General features: G+C 50.6%; 1 protein-coding gene across 1 annotated transcript in view; it reads left to right on the top strand.

Annotated features, from left to right (window-relative positions):
- Positions 1 to 19,272, top strand: part of SNED1 (sushi, nidogen and EGF like domains 1) — a 71,553-nt gene that overhangs the window by 32,036 nt on the left and 20,245 nt on the right. The window contains 12 exon segments of the mRNA XM_077758284.1: positions 528 to 653; positions 1,147 to 1,251; positions 1,481 to 1,594; positions 2,163 to 2,279; positions 7,338 to 7,460; positions 7,463 to 7,594; positions 8,252 to 8,446; positions 16,415 to 16,571; positions 16,713 to 16,771; positions 17,333 to 17,470; positions 17,718 to 17,831; positions 18,798 to 18,911. Of these exon segments, the coding sequence (XP_077614410.1) occupies positions 528 to 653; positions 1,147 to 1,251; positions 1,481 to 1,594; positions 2,163 to 2,279; positions 7,338 to 7,460; positions 7,463 to 7,594; positions 8,252 to 8,446; positions 16,415 to 16,571; positions 16,713 to 16,771; positions 17,333 to 17,470; positions 17,718 to 17,831; positions 18,798 to 18,911 (1,494 nt within the window).

The following is a 19,272-nucleotide window of genomic DNA, read 5'->3' as shown; positions in this document are numbered from 1 at the left end:
GGGAGGTGGGTGGGGGGTGGGCTAGATGGTGATGGGTACTAGGAGGGCACTTGCTGAATGAGCCCTGGGTGTTATATATAAGGGATGAATCACTGGGTTCTACTCCTGAAACAGATATTGCACCGCTTGTCAACTAAAATTTAAATAAAAATTTAAAAAATTTATAAAAATCAAGTTAGTCTGTTGGAAAGGACTGTGTTCTCTGATTAGTAGTTAAACTAGAAAACAGCAAAAACTGTATGTGGAAAACCCCGTGTTACTAACAGAGACGCGTGATTAGAAACATTTGTTTGGAGCCTCTGGTCTTAGCGGGGCACTTTGGGGCACACCGTGGGGCCTCCGACTCCTGCTTCCCCTTCTGCCCCCGCAACGGGGGATGGGCCTCTCACAAGGAGTCCCCAGAAAGTGGCCTCAGACTCAGGTCCCACCTGCACCGAGGCCTGAGCGCTGTGGGGCCTGAGCACGGCGGCCCTGGCCTCATTACCCTCCTGCTGTGCGGCCTCTGGTGACCTCTGCCTTTCTTGCAGGAGGCCACCCAGTGCCCGACCCCTGCCTCTCAGCCCCTTGCCAGAACGGGGGCACCTGTGTGGATGCAGAGGAGGGCTACGTGTGCGAATGCCCCCAGGGCTTCACTGGCCTTGACTGCAGGGAGAGTGAGTCTGGGCTGGGGCTGCCGGGGCTGCCGTCCAGGGCAGGGTCCTCCTGTGGGTAGTGCGTGCAGGAAGGCAGATAAATGTGCGTCCAAGCACTCACGAGGGGCTGGGAGGGGGGAGAGAGAGAGAGTGTGCGTGTGCGTACACAGCAACACTCATGGGAACACGGTAGGGTCAGGCACAAGAGGGGGTCAGGCACAGGAGAGGGTGAGGCACAGGGGAGGGTCAGGTGCAGGGGAGGATCAGGTGCAGGAGGGAGTCAGGCACAGGGGAGGGGGGAGGATCAGGAACAAGGTAGGGTCAGGCTGAGGAGAGAGTCAGGTGCAGGGGTGAGTCAGGCACAGGGGAGGGACAGGAGCAGGAGGGAGTCAGGCACAGGGTAGAGTCAGGCACGGGGTGGGGGGGGCCAGGCGAAGGGAAGGGTCAGGATCATGGGAGGCCTCTGCCTTCCAGCACGCCCACATCTGAGGTTCCCCCCTTCTGTCTACGGCAGGAACCCCCGAGCACTGTGGGTGCCGCAACGGTGGCAGATGCCTGGGGGCCAACACCACCCTCTGCCAGTGCCCCCCAGGCTTCTTTGGGCTCCTCTGTGAATTTGGTAAGTGTCCAGGGCTGTGGCGTGGGCACCCTTCCTACATTGCCCCTGAAAATCCCCCAAACCAGAGTGTAGGTGGTGGCTTAGGCCCGGGCCCAAAGCATAGACCCAGACCCTTAACTAGCGGCCCGTGATCCCCCACTCCCACCCCAGGGTGGGGGGACTGGCCATCTGCTCCTCCCCAAGGACTCCACGGCCCCAGGGAGACGCACAGCCTCTTCCTTCCCTGCAGAAGTCACAGCCACGCCCTGCAACATGAACACGCAGTGCCCAGACGGTGGCTACTGCATGGAGTACGGTGGGAGCTACCTCTGCGTCTGCCACACTGACCACAACGTCAGCCACCGTGAGCTGGGGGCAGGGCCACCGGCCCAGGTCGGGGTGTTAGGAGGAGGAAGTGGGGGTGCAGCAGGCGGAGGCCAGGGCTTTGTACAGGCCCACGAGAGGCGCGGCATGTGCACACCCTCCCCACCCCTCCATGTCGTCTTCCGGAATCCCGGCCAGGCATCTACCGCCTCTGCACCCGAAGCTCCCCGCCGGAAAGTCACCTCTGGATGCGCGCGAGCTCTTCCTGAGCCCCTGGCCTCGCTTTTAAAATCCTTCACACGGGCCTAATTCGGTGTTTGTGATTAAACACACCCTACTGTGTACCTGCTGGCGTGCAGAGAAGTAATGACTTACCTAATGTGTCATTACACGTGGTGACGGTGCTGAGTCCGTTCGGAAACAGCCACGTACCACAGCCCGTCCTAGCTCACACAGGGGTAGGGCGAATTCTGGAAAAATTGAGGGCAAACCAGGGAAGGGCCTTCGAGCCTGGTGTAAAGAATCAAGACCCTCCCCCCAACAAAGAGTATTTTAAGTGGCCTTGGTTCTAGCTGGGAAGTTAGGGTGACCACCCTCTGTCCCCCCAGCACTGCCATCACCCTGTGACTCAGATCCCTGCTTCAACGGAGGCTCCTGTGACGCCCATGAGGACTCCTACACTTGCGAGTGCCCCCGAGGGTTCCACGGCAGGCACTGCGAGAAAGGTGGGGAGGGCAGGGGAGGGGCGGGAGGGCAGAGGGGAAGAGCAGGGGAGGGGAGGGAGGGCAGAGGGGGAGGGCAGGGCACGGCACAGAGGCCCCACTCACCCTGAATCACTTGGCCGCCCACTCTCGGGGTTTCAGGCCGGCGCCACCTCCCCACTGAGTGTTGCTTATTTAGTTAGTTCTGCTCTGTGGCCTCCTGGCCACGACCTGGTTTTCCTCGGAATGGGCTTTCCTCATTTCCTGCTCAGCATTTTTCCAAATGGATTTTAGAATCTTTGACTTTTTTAATTTAATTAGGTCTTTATTAAATCTAATTGAACTTGGAAAATATCAACATTTAGCCACTTAAGAGCAGACGTGCTCTTGTGTAAGAACGTGGTGGGCGGGCACCTGAGTGGCTCAGCAGGTTGAGTATGAGACTCTGGATTTCGGCTCAGGCCATGATCTCACTCACGGTTCATGAGTTCAAGTCCCACGCTGGGCTCTGTGCTGGTGGCACGGAGTCTGCTCAGGATCCTCTCCGCCCCTCTCCCCTGCTCACTCGCTCTCTCTCTCTCACAATAAACAAACAAAACAGAACGTGGCGGGCATCACTGTCCTCGCCAGCGCCCCGCCGACTGTGCTTTCTGTGCAGGCAGAAGCCAAGCTCAGGACTCTGCAGCGGCGCCCCTTGCTCAGCGCCCAGCTGGCCACGGGCCCTTCTCCCGGCGCTCAGCGCTGGGGCCACACACAGCCCTCTCGGCCCCCTCCTGCCCTCATTCATCCAGGGAACAGAGGCCTCAGTGGCTTTACCTGGAAGTCTCTTCTGCTCTCAAGGGGGCCCCAAGGGCAGGCCCCTGCCACTCTGACCCAGGGAACCCCCACAGCTCCGGCCACCCCTGCAGGAGGAGGAGGGAGTGTCCAAAGAGAAGCCCCAGGGCCTGTGGAGGTGCCATTCCTCAGGGTGGAGGGACCGACATGCCACTCGATTCACATCTGTAAATATGTGGACGCCGCATGCACAGCCACGGGCGCACAAGCCCCTCGGGGCCCGGGGAGGCCGTCAGGGCGCAGAGAACACGCACCCGCGCCAGGATGGGCACAGAAAACCCAAACCAAAATGGAACTGCTGTGACTCAGGCCTGTCCCAAGAAGCGAGAAAGGCCCCAATTATACAACCAAAACTTACACCTAAAGGAGCTGGAAACAGAGCAGCAAATAAAGCCCAAAGCAGCAGCAGAAGGGAAACGAAGATTAGAGCAGACGTAAACAATATAGAAACAAACAGTAGAAGAGACCAATGAACCCAAGAGCTGGTTTTCTGAAAGAACAAACAGAATGAATAGACCCCTATCCAGATTGGACCCAAACAGATAAAATCATGAATGAAAGGGGAGAGATCACAACCAACGCCACAGAAATACAATTGTAAGAGAATACCCTGAAAAACTATATGCCAACAAACTGGGCAATCTGGAAGAAATGGACAAATTCCTAGAAACTCACTAACTACCCAAACTCAAACAGGAAGAAACAGAATATTTGAACAGACCCAGAACCAGCAAAGAAATTTACTCTGTAATCAAAAATCTCCAAACAAAAGTCCTGGGCTAGATGGCTTCTCAGGGAACTTTACCAGACGTTTAAATTATTTTAATGTTTATTTATTTATTTTTGAGAGAGAGAGAGAGAGAGAGAAGGAGACACAGAATCTGAAGCAGGCTCCAGGCTCTGAACTGTCAGCACGGAGCCCGACGCGGGGCGCAAACCCACAAACCGCAAGATCATGACTTGAGCTGAAGTCGGATGTTTAACCAGCTGAGCCACCCAGCCGCCCCACTAACAGAAACTTAAAGAAGAGTTAATACCTACTCTTCACAAACTGTTCCCAAAAAATACAAATGGAAGAAGGGCCTCCAAACTCATTCCATGAAGCCAGCATTACCTTGATTCCAAAACCAGACAAAGACTCCACTAAAAAGGAGAATTATACGCCAATATTCCTAATGAACATGGATGCAAAAATTCTCAACAAGATATGGCAAATTGAATTAAACAGTACCTTAAAAGAATTATTTACCATGATCAAGTGGGATTTATTCCTGGGCTGCAGGGCTGGTTCAATATCTACAAATCAATCACTGTGATACACACATTAATAGAAGAAAGGGTAGAAACCATATGATCCTGTCAAAAGATTCAGAAAAAAACTTTTAAGAAAATACAGCCTCTAATCTTTTTTTTAAATTTTTAATGTTTTATTTATTTCTGAGAGAGAGAGAGAGAGAGAGAGAGAGAGACAGCGTGAGCAGGGGAGGGTCAGAGAGAGAGGGAGACACAGAATCTGAAGCAGCTCCAGGCTCTGAGCTGTCAGCACAGAGCCTGATGCAGGGCTCGAACCCACGAACTGTGAGATCATGACCTGAGCCGAAGTCAGACGCTTAACCGACTGAGCCCCCCTGGCACCCCATTACAGCCTCCATTCTTGATAAAAACTCTCAACAAAGTAGGGATAAAAGGAACATACCCCAACACCATATAGGCCATATACAGAAGACCCACAGCTAAAATATCATCTTCGGTGGAGAAAAACTGAGAGCCTTTTCCCTACTGTCGGGAACAAGACAGGGTCGTCCCTTTCCCTTATTACTATTTAACACAGTACCACGTAACGTGGTCCTGGAAATCAGCCTCAGCAATCAGACGACAGAAAGAAATAAAAGGCATCCAAATCAGCAAGGAAAAAGTCAAACTTTCACTATTTACAGATAACATGATACTCTATGTAGAAAACCGGAAAGACTCTATTAAAAATTGCTAGAACTAATACATGAATTCAACAAAGTTACAAGATATAAAATCAGTGTACAGCAATTGGTTGCATTTCTATTCACCAATAACAAAGCAGCAGAAAAAGAAATCATGGAATTGATCCCATTTACAATTAGACACATAGGAGGAAAACTTAGAACATTTATGAAAGAAATTGAAGACGACACAAAGAAATGGAAAACTATTCCATGCTTATGGATTAGAAGAACAAGCATTGTTAAAATGTCTGTACTACCCAAAGCAATCTACACATTCAGTGCAATCCCTGTCAAAATACCGTCAGCATGTTTTGCAGAGCTAGAACAAACAAACAATCCTAAAATTCCTATGGGACCAAAAGAGCCGAATTCTGAAAAAGCAGTTCTGAAAAAGAAATACAAAACTGGAAGCGTTACAATCGCTGTCCTACAAAGCTGTAGTTATGACGACAGTGTGGGACTGGCATTAAAACAGACACATAGATCACTGGAACAGAATAGAAAACTCAGAAATGGACCCACAGCTACATGGCCAACTCATCTTCGACAAAGCAGAAAAGAATATCCAATGGAAAAAAGACGGTCTCTTCAGGAAATGGTGTTGGGAACACTGGACAGCGACACGCATAAGAATGAAAATGGACCGCTTTCTTACACCGCACACAAAAATAAATTCCAAATGGACAAAAGACCTAAATGGTAGGCAGAAAACCATCAAAATCCTAGAGAAGAACACAGGCAACCTCTTTGACCTTGGCCAGAGGCAAGGGAAACAAAAGCAAACTTGAACTATTGGGACCTCATCAAGATAAAAAGCTTCTGCACAGCGAAGGAAACAGTCAACAAAACCTAAAGGCAGCCTATGGGATGGGGGAAGATATTTGCAAATGACATATCTAATAAAGGCTTAATATCCAAAATCTATGAAGAACTTCAAACTCAACACCCAAAAGACAACCCAGTTAAGAAATGCACAGAAGACATGAACAGAGACTTTTCCAAAAAAGACATCCAGATGGCCAACACACACATGAAAAGATGCTCGCTGCTCATCATCAGGGAAATACAAATCAAAAGCACAATGAGACACCACCTCACACCTGTCAGAACGGCTCAAATTAACAGGTGTTGGGGAGGATGCAGTGAAAGGGGAGCCTCCTGCATTGCTGGTGGGAATGCAAACTGGTGCAGCCGCCGTGGAGAACAGTGTGGAGGCTCCTCAAAAACCCAAAAATAGAACTACCCTACAATCTAGTAATTACATTATTAGGTATTTACCCAAAGGAGACATAAATACAAATTCAAAGGGGTGTGTGACCCCCAATGCTTTACAGCAGCATTATCAGCAATAGCCAAACTACAGAAAGAACACAAATTTCCACTGAGTGACAAATGGATAAAGAAGATGTGGCAAATATATATATATATAAATGGAATATTACCCAGCCACCAAAAAGAATGAAATCTTGCCATTTGCAACAACGTGGATGGATCTAGAGGGTATTACGCTAAGTGAAATAAGTCAATCAGAGAAAGACAAATATCATATGCTTTCACTTCTACATGGCATTTAAGAACAAAATAGATGAACACAGGGGAAGTAGGGGGAAGAGAAAAGAGGGAAAGAAACCATGATACTTTTTTTGTTAAATATAATTTGTTGTCAGGTTGGCTAACATACAGTGTGCACGGTGTGCTCTTGGTTTTTGGGGTAGATTCCCGAGCTTCACCCCTTACATACAACACCCAGCGCTCATCCCAACAAGTGCCCTCCTCAATGCCCATCAGCACTTTCCCTTCCCCCCCACCCCCACCCACCCTCAGTTTGTTCTCTGTATTTAAGAGTCAACCATAAGAGACTCTTAACGATAGAGAACAAACTGAGGGTTATGGGGGAGGAGAGGGGGATGGGCTAGATGGGGGATGGGCATTAGGCGGGCACTTGTTGGGATGAGCACTGGGTGCTGTATGTAAGGGATGAATCACTGAATTGTACTCACGAAACCAATATTGCACTGCGTGTTAACTAACTAAACTTTAAATTAAAAAAAAAAAAACAACCTTTAAAAACTGGGACTGCCGTGGGTTCCAGCGTGGCATCAGCCGGGCTCCTTGCCGGCTGCCGTCACCTGCCGTGCAGAAAGGCGGCCGCAGTGCCTGTTGCACTGGGGCCAGCTCTCCACCAGGAAGGGCCCAGTGGTCCCCAGAGCCTGGGCAGGAAGAGAGGATGGGTGGGCAGAGGGTCCCCAAGGGTCCNCCCCCCCCCCAGCCCGGCCCCGCCTGAGCAGCTCAGCGCCCTGCCGGAACGGGGGCACGTGCAAGGAGGCGGGCAGCGACTACCACTGCAGCTGCCCCTACCGCTTCACCGGGAGGCACTGTGAGATCGGTGCGCCCCCNTTTGCTTCCTTGCAGCCCCCTCCCCCTGCTTCCGGAGCCCCTGCATGAACGGGGGTACCTGTGAGGACCTGGGCACAGACTTCTCCTGCCACTGCCAAGCAGGGTACATGGGACGCCGGTGCCAGGCGGGTGAGAGGGCTGGGAGATGGGGTGGAGGGCATGGGATCACTTCCTAATCCCAAAAGAGCAGAGCAGGGCCAGAGGAGGGGAGGGGAAAGAAGGAAAATCCAATGGGCAGCCAGTCCTGGAAGTCGAGGCGCTTCCACCTGGAAGGGATAAAGTTCCCAGGCCCCGTGGTACAGAGGCAGAGCGGAGGGGGAAGGGTCCCAGCCCCTGTGGCCCCGTGGGACAGAGAGCAGAGTGGAGGGGGGAAGGGTCCCAGCCCCTGTGGCCCCGTGGGACAGAGAGCAGAGTGGAGGGAAGAAGGGTCCCAGCCCCTGTGGCCCCGTGGGACAGAGAGCAGAAGGGAGGGGGAAGGGTCCCAGCCCCTGTGGCCCCGTGGGACAGAGAGCAGAGTGGAGGGGAGAAGGGTCCCAGCCCCTGTGGCCCCGTGGGACAGAGAGCAGAGTGGAGGGGGGAAGGGTCCCAGCCCCTGTGGCCCTGTGGGACAGAGAGCAGAATGGAGGGGGGAAGGGTCCCAGCCCCTGTGGCCCCGTGGGACAGAGGCAGAGCGGAGGGGGAAGGGTCCCAGCCCCTGTGGCCCCGTGGGACAGAGAGCAGAGCCCAGGGGGAGAGGCCCCCCGCAGATGCATCGCAGTGCAGGACAGGGCCACTGTGTCCTTCCAGAGGTGGACTGCGGCCCCCCGGCGGAGGTGGAGCATGCCACACTGCGCTTCAATGGCACTCGGCCGGGCTCGGTGGCCCTGTACAAGTGTGACCACGGCTACAGCCTGAGCTCCCCCAACCACATCCGAGTCTGCCAGCCCCAGGGCGTCTGGAGTGAACCTCCGCAGTGCAACGGTGATCCGCAGGCCCTCCGGGGCAGGGCAGGCGGGCGGGCGGGCAGAGCCAGCCAGGTCCACACCCTCCTCACCGGGGCCACCCCGGGGAGCACAGGGGCCACAGTTCTGACCCTGCCCCTCCCCCTCCTCCCACAAAGCGAGGTCACGACCCTGTGGCGAAGGTGGTGATGACTTCAGTAAGGGCCTCCCTGTCCTCAGAGTGAGGCGTCCCACCCATATGCTGACTGTGCAGATGAAGGAGCTCAGGCCAGGAGGTGGCCCAGGGCAGAGTCCTCAAGGGGCAGATGGGGACTCAGGGCAGGCCCCCCTTTGAACAAGGCCCCCTGGACGCCCACATCTGTGGGAGGAGGACACTCCAGACAGTGTCCCCTCCAGGCTCCCACAGTGCACCAGGGCCATGGCCTGGGGGCGTCCCCCCACTACCCGACACCCCTGCAGACACGGGCTCACGAGCACCCCTGCACGTGTATTCCACTGCATCCCTAACTCTGTCCATCAGAACATCTGTGTGATGTTAACACATCTTCACAAAGCAAGGAGTTTTAAACAAAGTTGCTCAGGGACCGTGACAGCACCCAGAGATGGGGGGGCGCACACTGGTGCCACCCTCTCCCAGCGTGCTGCTGTGCGGCCCCACATGGGTGACGATTCTGAGGACAGAGGGGGCTGCCTACCCCACATACTTTGCTTTCCCCCTGTCCTTCCCAGCGCCCGGGGCGGGTGCTTACTGTCTGGGGGACCACCCCTCTCCAACGGTAACAGCAATAAATTCCAGACAGCAAATATTTGGGAGCAAAAGAAAGAAGGTGGACAAGCACAGAAGTAGACACAACAGATAGACACGGGGGAAGATGGCCCTGGTCTTAAATAAACAGGGTCAATACATCATCTTTAACAAAAGAAAGTGGGAAAAAGAGTACGGAAAAACTGTAATAGTTGAAATCACAGTCACGATTTACAAATGGATACTGATGACGTTAATGAGTGGAAAGACCCGTCTGGGGAATTCTCTGCCAGAGAAGCAGGGAGGTGTGTGTAGAGCAGAGGAAATGCAGGCGCGTGGAGGGCGGAAGCGCATATGCCAACACCGAGGCAACTGGAGTCCAGAAGGAGAGAAAAATAAAACCACAGGGAAGCATTTGAGCAACCGAGGAGCTCAGCCCGAGTGACAGGTGGGCCCCACAGCCTGCAGGGCCCAGAACAGCAAACAGGAGAAAAGAGGAACATTAGCACGTTACAGCAAAATTTAAGAATATCAGAGGCAGAAAAATTTCTTAAAATGTCTAGAGAAAAAAGGAACAAGAATCTTCAAAGGAACAGTAATCCGATGGGCACAGACGTCTCAGCAATGACATCAGTGTAAGATGATGAAATGACACATTTAAACTGAAGAGATCCATTCAGTTAGGATGCGGACAGTCACAAAACACTGTCACCCTCACTGCACCATCAAGGGACCAGGCAACCTGCAAAACCTTATCATTTAACCTACCAGATCGGATGAGCCCTTCCCGGGTGAGAAACACTGAGGCTGCCGTCATCCCAGGATGCATCCCAGGAGCAAATCCACCGTGGACAGAGCACTTCAAGGAGCTGGGGAAATCCAACTACACTTTTTAATGAGTATCTGACAAGCACGGTGGGTTGGCATCAGGGGTCGCAGATGTGGAGCAAGTGCCCAGCACCCACCAGTCCTCCCCCACAGGACTTTCACTAAGCGCGTGGGAAGCCAGGGGCCGGTCCTGAAAGCAAAGAGAAATTTCATACTCTCACAAGGCTGAGAACCACNTATCCCAACTCTCAAGCATCTGACACCAATCATGGCCTGGCTCTAACGTGCCAGGCCCAGCTCACTTCCCGATGACATCAGAGACAAGCTCCTCAGTCTCACTGCCCAGCTCAGGATAGAGGAAGCCTGTGCTAGGCACAGGGTAGGTATTTTCTGCTTTGGTCTCTGCTCTTGTATACAGTATGTCTAAGCAAGAAATTGTGACATATAATCTCAAGAAACAGTCAATAGAAACAGGCCTGCAGATGACCCACATCTGTTTAAACGAGGACTCTAAAACAGTCGTTATGAATATATTAAAGAGAAGCAAAATCAGTAAGAGAATAGCAAATTTGAGCAGAGTAAAGAAAACTTTTTAAGGCAGCGATATTTAAAGTACAACATCTACACTGAAGAGTAAACTGGATACGCTTACCAACAGGATGGATACAACAGAAGAAAATCAGAGAACTCGACAAAATTATTCAAACTAAAGATCAGAAAGAAAAAATCAACTATGAATTACTTATAAATGAATTTTTAACATTTTTTAATGCTTATTTATTTTTGAGAGAGACAGAGCATGAGCAAGGGAGGGAAGAGAGAGGGAGACACAGAATCTGAAGCAGCTCCAGGCTCTGAGCTGTCAGCACAGAGTCCAGTGCGGGGCTCGAACTCACAGACCGCGAGATCGTGACCTGAGCCGAAGTCGGACACTCGACTGACTGAGCCCCCCAGGTGTCCCTATAAATGAATGTTTTAAAAAACAACAGAGCATAAGAAATCTGTGGGAAATATCAAACAAACAAGAACATAATTGGAGTCCCAGAAAGAGAGTGCAAAATAGGCAAAATAAATATTTGAAAAGATAATGACTATTTTCTAAAAATGAAAAAATATGTCAACCACAAATTCAAGAAGCTCAGCAAATACCACACAAGATAAGTATTGAAATAAATAAACTTAAGACCTAAAAATGTTTATCCAGTCAAATTTTTACTCAAATGTGAGGGCATAATAAAAAAAAAATCCTCTTACAAAAATAGCTTCAGAGGCTGACCAAAAAAGAGTATTGGGGGGAGGGGGGAAGATACTATTTAAATAGTAAGATAAACCTAGAATATTCTGTAATCAATACGAGAAGGGAGAATTATCAAATACTGTAGTAAAGTCTGTCACTATCTAAAAGGAGACAGAAAAAAATCAGAAAAAAGTGAAAGAGTTAAGATCATGATAGAAAAAATATAGATCAATATGAATTAGCTAAATTCACCATGGAAGAGATTGCCAGATTTATTACAAAACAAAACAAGCTATATTCTTGTAGATGAGACACTCCTAAATCATAAGAATAAAAAAAGACAAAGTAAAAGTATGGAAAAAATATCGCGTAAATACACACACAGAAACGAAGCTACTTTAGCTACACTGCTATCAGCCCAAACAGACTGTAAGACAGAAAGCTTCATTAAGGATGATGGGGTCTCTCTCCTTCAATGAGAATTGATTCAACTCACCAAGAAGATCATTATAAACATTCCAGCATCTAAGGCAATGGTGTCGATACGTACAAAGCAAAAATTAACAGACTGCAGGAAGGAACGGACAGACTTCCCTTAATACTGGGGCACTTTGAACCACCTCTCTCCATCAGTTCAGGTTAAGAAGCCAAAAAAAGAAAAAAGACAATCAGCGAAAAGCAGATTTAGATACTACAGCTAACAATTTGAACCAACTCATTCTCTGAACACACAGAAAATATTAACTTATTAAGAAGAAGATCATTTTAAATCTCCACATTTAGATATTTTTAAAGACACTCTGAACTGATTTATGGGTCAAAGAAAAAATACAGACAGTGATAAATTTTTAAATGAATATTAATGATCATTTTCTATAAACACTTGTGTGATGTAGCAAAAGTGGTGCTTCATGGGACATTTATAGCTTTTTAAAAAATATTTTAGTTTTAAGTCATCTCTACACCCAATGTGGGGCTCAAACCCACAATCCCGAGGTCAAGAGTTACACACTCTACTCACTAAGCCAGCCGGCCGCCCCTAGAAATTTATAGCTTTACATACATAATTAGAAAAGTTCAAAAATTAATGAATTAAATGTCTGAGTTCAGAAGCTAGGAAAAAGACAATAAGCGATACAAAGAAAGTTGAAAGAAAAAGGTAACACAAAAGCTATAATTAACGAAAGAAACATAAATCAAAAGTACAGAGAACACCAAAATCAGTTCTTTGAAAAGCCTATGAAAATGGACAAACATCTATCAACTGATCAAGAAGAACCAAGAGCACAAATAAAAATCCTTCTTAATGAAAAAGGTTACACAGCCACAGATATTGCAGAGGTTAAAAAGATAATGAGAATGCTATCGGCTAGTCTATACAAATAAATTTGAAACCTTAGCAGAAATGGACATACTGTAATAGAAAAACATAACTTACCAAAAAGGGCTCAAGGAAATTTAGAAAGCCTACATCATCCTATAAAAAGGTCTAAAGGAATTGAAGTAGCAGTTAAAGCATTTTCCCACAAAGAAACTCCAGGACCAAACTATAGGTAAATTCTACCAAATTGCCAAGAAACAGATCATTGTATCATTATAGAGGCTCTTCTGGAGAGTAGAAAATAAAGAAAATGTGCCAACCTATTCTATGAGGCCAGTATAATCTTGTTACCAACACCAGATATGGACAGTTGGAGAAAGTAAATTTATGAGTCTTTTAAACATATGAACGTAGATGCAGAAATTCAATGGCCTATAAGGACTATATATTCCATACCAAGCTGGGTTGTTGCCAAAAACAGTTTTGATATTCGGAAAACCTGCTGTATTAACCAACTGAAGGAGAAAAGGCATATACATATCTAAATACATGCATAATAAGCATTTGGCAAAATTTATACCTGTTCATGAAATAAATTCTTACCAAGTAAGGAATAAAGATATACTTCCTTACCAGATAAAAACAACATAACACACACACACACACACACACACACACACACACACACACACACACACACCCCTAGTGCCATGTGGTATAAAATATATAGGATTTGTTGGAGGAAAAACTTAAAGAGAAGTAGCAGAGTCCACATAACCCACGAAGTGTGCAGAGAGGTGCGCTCGGGCTGCGCACAGCCAGGTTGGTCATACTGTGCGCAGCCAAGCAATAAGGCTTCACACCCTCATGGGGAAGGACTGCAGGCTCCACGCAGAGAGCTGCGGAACCGGAGTGGCTGGGCCCTTGTCACATAGAGGCAGGACCTGGAATTCAAAAGCTGTGCTTCTGTTGATCTGACTCAGACACACTGAGCTACCGACAGGGGGAAGGAAATTAGCTTCTGAGGCAGTTTGACTCTGCTTCTCCTCCAACTCCAAATAAACACTGTCCTAAATAGACATTCCTCTTAAAACTGGGGACAAGGGCGCTCACTGTCACTAAGCCTCATCCAAATTATATCGGAAGTACTAGCCAGTGCAATAAAGTAAGAAAAAGAAATTAAAGTCATGAGAATAGTAAATAAGGAGTTAAAATGTCAGTATTTGTAGCTGATAAGGTTGTCTTTAATCTACAGGCAAACTACTGAAATGACAGGAAATGAAGTATGTTTAGTGGAGATAGGTTATTATAACAAAATTACATTTTAATATCTTAATAATCATAAACTGTAATTATAAAATAACCTATACAGAGAAAATCAATGAAACTAAAAGTTGGTTCCTTGAAAGGTTCAATAAAATTGATAAACCTCTAGCTATACTGGTCAAGAATAAAAAAGAAATATTAGCAATATCAGAATGAAAGAAGAGCCATCGCTAAGGATCCTACCAGCATTTAAAGGACAACAAAGAGATATTGTAAACTACATTAGGCCAATATATCTGACAATGTAAAGGGATTACCTTGAGAGACACAAATTACTAGAAATGACAGAAAAATAAACCAAAAAAAAAATATGAATAGCCCTATATCTATTAAGGAAATTTAATCTGTAATTAAAAACTTTCCTGCAAAGAAAATGGCAAAACTGGATTGCTTCACAGATGAATTCTAACAAACACTGAAGAAAAGAACAGTACTAACCCTACACAAGTATTTTAGAAAATATAGGAGGAAGAGCACTTTTCAATTCATTTTGTGAGGCCAGTATTGCCTTGATAGCAAAACCAGAGAGGTTATTTAAAAAACTGAAATTACAGACTAATATTCCTCACCAACATGAACATAAGTATCTTAACAAAATATTACTAAATCAAACCCAGTATTACATACAAAGGATAACATATCACGACCAAGGGGGAGTCATCTCAAGAACACAGGTCGGTTTAACACTTGAAAATCTATAAATGTTATTCACCATGTTAGGATATGAAGGAGAAAACCATATAATCATTTCAGTAGATGCAGAAAGATCATTTGAAAATATTCAACGACTATTTAGAAGTCCTGATAAGCTAAGAGTGGAAAGGAAGATCTTTAACCTGATGAAGGGCATCCACGAAACACCCGCTGCTAACAAAGGACTTCACGGCGAGAGGCGCCTCGCTGCAGCAGTAATAAGACAAGTGTGTCCATCTCACCAATCCCTTCCTACACTGTCTAGGACATCCCAGATGGTACCACAGATGAGGAAAGGAAATAAAAGTCACACGGGCATGATTGTGCACACAGGAAATCCTAAGAAATGCTACAAAAGAAGCTACAGAACAAATAAGCAAATTCAAGGAGGTCACAGGACACAGGGACCGTATACAGAACCTTGATATTTTCATATCTTGGCAGCAAACACTTGGAAAACAAGATAAAATGAACACTATTGTGTATACTATTGTTCAAAACATGACTGAATTTTATATGTGTGAAGCCAACTGTAGACATAAATGTAAAAGCTAAAACTATAAACTTCTCCAAGAGCACATGAGACAGTCTTCTTGACAGCTGGAGTGCGTGGTTACACAATCGGGGAAATACTACATTGTCCCCTACTTTTTACCACACACAGAATCCATTCCAGATTAATTAAGGGCTTAACTGTTTTCTAAAACTATAAAATTTTATGTGGAAAATATAGGTATCTTTTTGGCCTTGGGATTAGGAAAGATTTCTTAAGCCACAAAAAAGCACTATCAAAAAAATGGAATTTGACCATTTTTTGACCATATAAAAATTAGGAATTTGAAAACATCAGCCCTGAGGAAGGAAGTGAAATATAAGCTACAAACCAGGAAATATAGATATATAACTGGTTTCAAGAATATATAAAGAACTCTATGAATCAGCAAGAAAATAACCAACCCAATAGGAAAACTGGCGAAGCCCCTGAGTAGGCCTTCATGGGAGAGGAGACACTGAATGCCCACAGACACAGACGGACAGTAGTAATCAGTGACACACAGCAGAAGCACGCGGGGCACACGCAGCGGACGAACCTGCGGAGCCTGTAGAGCCATCTGCCGGTGCGAGCGTGGATGCCAGGGTTCCCCAGAACTGCTGGAGAGAGTGGAAATCAGGGCGAACACCTTGAAAAGGGTCTAACAGTCTGCCTGTCGAGCCGACCACTCGTATACACTGTGTCCCTGTGATCCCACTTACTGGCTTAAACCCAACAAAACGTGCCCACTCATACCAGGAGCTATGAAAGGGAAAGCACAGAAGCATTTTTTTATAGCAACAAAAAGTCTACAACCAACCCAAATGCCTAGCAAACGACAGCGGACAAAGTGTGGTGGGTGCCGCCGCCGCCCCCATCTTCACGCGGTGGAAAGCAGAGACCCCCCCACAGCGATGTGGAGGCCCCCCCGCCTCCTGAGAGAAGAGCGCTTATGCCCCCATTTCCTATTAGTAAAGTTCATAGGTAGCACAAAGAAAGCCACGCATGTTTGGGTGATTCATGAAACTGGGCACACTGAAGAGGTAAGGAGACCGCGGCCCCGAAGTTCCGTCCCCGGGGGGGGGGGGGGCGGGGGGCGTGCCGCTGAGCCGGTGGACGTCGTAGCTCCCAGGTGTCATTGCTCACTCCCATTCACTTACTATTTGCACTTTGAGCAATAACAGTAAAGTCTTAGAAATTGAAAATGTTTCATTTGGAAGCACACCTCCCAATGTAAAATAGGAAGCGAGCGTGCGGCAAATACTTCAAAGGGAAGGCCTCCTCCCCAGTGCGCCGGCCTCACACGGGGTCGTGCGGCCCAAACAGGCAGCACTGGGCCTGGCCTCCCGAGGGAAGGCCTGCTCCACGTGTGCGAGCCCGCCGGTCATTACGAGCACCCGCCGTCCCTGGGCCCGCTGCCCACCGCTTCCCCTCTGAGGTGTCCGGCCCTGCCCGCTTTCTGGCCTCTTCCAGAGACTGAGAGGTGCTGGAGAATTCTGTCTGCCTCCTCAGAACAAAGCTAATTTACGTCCATCTTATTTGGCTTCAAGCCACTGCCTCCAGTCACAACACGGCCTCCATCTGGGGTCCCTCCCGGTGCCTGTGCACCGGGCTCGCCCCTCAGAAGCGGCAGGGCCGCGCGGGCGCTGTGCGTGCCCAGCACGGGGCCTGAAGGAGCCCACTGTGAGCTGAGGAAGGCTGCAGGGCTGGCTCAGCCCCTCCCCCCAGGCTGCCGGGCCCACCCCTGCCTGCTCGTGGACTCCTGCCTCTGACTTCCAGAAGGACAGAGATTTACAAACATCTCTGCCTCCACCTCCCCAGGGAGACTGACAGCCCAGCTGAACAAGCTGACCTTGACCTCCTCTTGCCTTCTGCAGCCTCTGCCTCAGGGGTGGAGGAGGTGGGGTGGAGAGAGTCACGCTCTGACCCCTGGCCCTGTGCTCCAAGCCAGCAGAGGGAGGGGAGGCCTACGGGGTACACTGACGGACGAGCCCTGTGCCCCTCACCCCTAGGTAGGACTCTGAAGCCGCCCCTGGGAGGGCCAGGCCCAGGAAGCCTCTGGGCCCCGGAGAAGCCCAGATGGTGAAATGCCGGAGTGACCTGGGGGGCGGGGGGAAGCCTTTGCTGGGCAGACAGTGGAGAAGGGTGGTGTCAGGCGGAAGCTGCAGGGCACCCGTGAATCCCGGGGGCCCGTGGGGCCTGTGGAGGGCCATGCAGCCTCCTGTCCTGTCTCTGCGGAGACAGACGAGCGCCCCGTCTCTGCAGAGACAGACGAGTGCCAAACGCAGCCATGCAGAAATGGAGGCTCCTGCAGGGACCTCCCGGGGGCCTTTGTCTGCCAGTGCCCGGCAGGCTTCACCGGAGCCCAGTGCCNCACCCGGGGCAAACCTGTTTCCAACCAGCCTAGACCCCGGAGCGCTGAGAGCGCAGAGGGAGGGGGCTGGGGCCCGCGGCCCAGCTGGACAGGCCCCCTGGTGGGAGGGACCCCAGGGCTGAGGGGTTCTGCCCAGGCGCCCCCCCCCCCGCCTGGCATCTCTCCTCGGCTCCCCTTCCCTTCTTCCCGCTGTCCTCTCCTCCCTCCCCCAGACACCCCCTTGCGGCTCTGGCCGACTCTCTGGGTGTTCTCCAGAGCTGGATGCCTGTGACCCCAGCCCCTGCCTGCACGGAGGCCGGTGTGAGAACGGAGGCGGGGCCTACCTGTGCGTCTGCCCAGAGGGCTTCTTCGGCTACCACTGTGAGACAGGTAGGGAGGTGGGAGCAAGTCCCTGCTCCCCACCCTCCCCCCGCCCCCGGCGGCCCCAGTCACCCCAGGAGACGCAGCCAGCCCCTCGTCCAGCCTGGACGGGCGGAGCTCACCGCAGCCCCCGAGTCCTGGAGCTCACGGCTCCTTCAGCTGGAGACTCTCCCCATTTTCCTCCCTTATAGGACTTGCCACTGTCTGGAGCTGCCTCTTCAATATGACCCTCCCCTTGCTGATCTCACTCTCCTCCTGGGACGCCTGTCTCCCGGGGGCACGTCCTGGCCTGTCCTCTGGGCTGGGCTGGGCTGGGCCGGCGGCACCGTGCTGTGCAGGGTGCGCGCTGCAGGCCAGTGAGGGCTGCATTGAGGATGAGGTGTGCCGTCCAGGCACTGCAGGGTGGGGTGGGGAGGAGGCCTGGGCAGAAGCACGGCAGGACCGTTGGTGGCTAGCGGATCTCACCGCACAGGCTTGGGCTGGGCAGGGGCACACCCGGAGGACTGAGGTTAGTGGCCGTGACAGTGATAAGGTTGTTTGCCCGTGTCTCCTGCAGCGCCACTGGGAACCTCCAGACCCCAGCGCTGGCCTGGGGGTCCAGGACCCCTCGGTGCCTGCAGTCCCAGCGGGGGGCGGGGAACTGGGGACTTTGGCTGCCTGGCTGCCAGCTGCTCCCCACAAGGGGCCAGCGCTGTGCTCACCCCCGAGTCACCACCTGCCAGCCCACCTTGGCGTGGAGTGGCAGTGGGACGGCCTGGCTCAGGATGGAAGGGGCCCCTGCCCCGCCTCTCGGTGGGGCCTCCAGCAAGCCCCGCATTCCCCGGTCAGACAGTGTCCCCTCCGTCTCCTCCCAAATCCCTGCCTGTGATGGCGCCACCCACCTCCACCCCACAAACACCCACACAGGAAGGACAAGGGTCCTGCCGGGGGAGCTGGGAAAACCCCAGTGTTCACCAGTACTTTCTTCTCCCCCAGTGAGTGACCCCTGCTTCTCCAGCCCCTGTGGGGGCCGCGGCTACTGCCTGGCCAGCAACGGGTCCCACAGCTGCACCTGCAAAGTGGGCTACACGGGCAAGGACTGCGCCAAAGGTGAGGTGGCAGAGGCATCGGTGTGGGGTGGGGCCTCCCTCATTCCCCAGGAGGCAGAGGCGCCCCAGAGGACAGCCAAAGTGCTAAGCAGCCCCCCAGAGCAGAGCATCTAGGCAGCTGCTTATCCAGGCTCTGCCCAAGAAGCAGGGAGGGTCAGGAAAACCCCGGCATGGGGCGGGGTGGGGGGGAGCATAAACTCGGTCAGAGGTGCGCACACACCTGAGACCCTCGGTCACAGGTGCGCACACACCTGAGACCCTCCGGGAGGCACTGGCCAGAGACTGAGAGAGGAGGTCCATGCAGGCAACAGCAGCTGCCCCACCTCTACCTCCCCCCCGCCCCCGCCCCCTGCCCCGGGGTA

This window comes from Crocuta crocuta, unplaced genomic scaffold (genome assembly GCF_008692635.1).
Source record: "Crocuta crocuta isolate KB4526 unplaced genomic scaffold, BGI_CrCroc_1.0 scaffold290, whole genome shotgun sequence".
Taxonomy (NCBI): Eukaryota; Metazoa; Chordata; class Mammalia; order Carnivora; family Hyaenidae; genus Crocuta; species Crocuta crocuta.
This window is presented reverse-complemented; position numbering and strand designations above follow the sequence as displayed.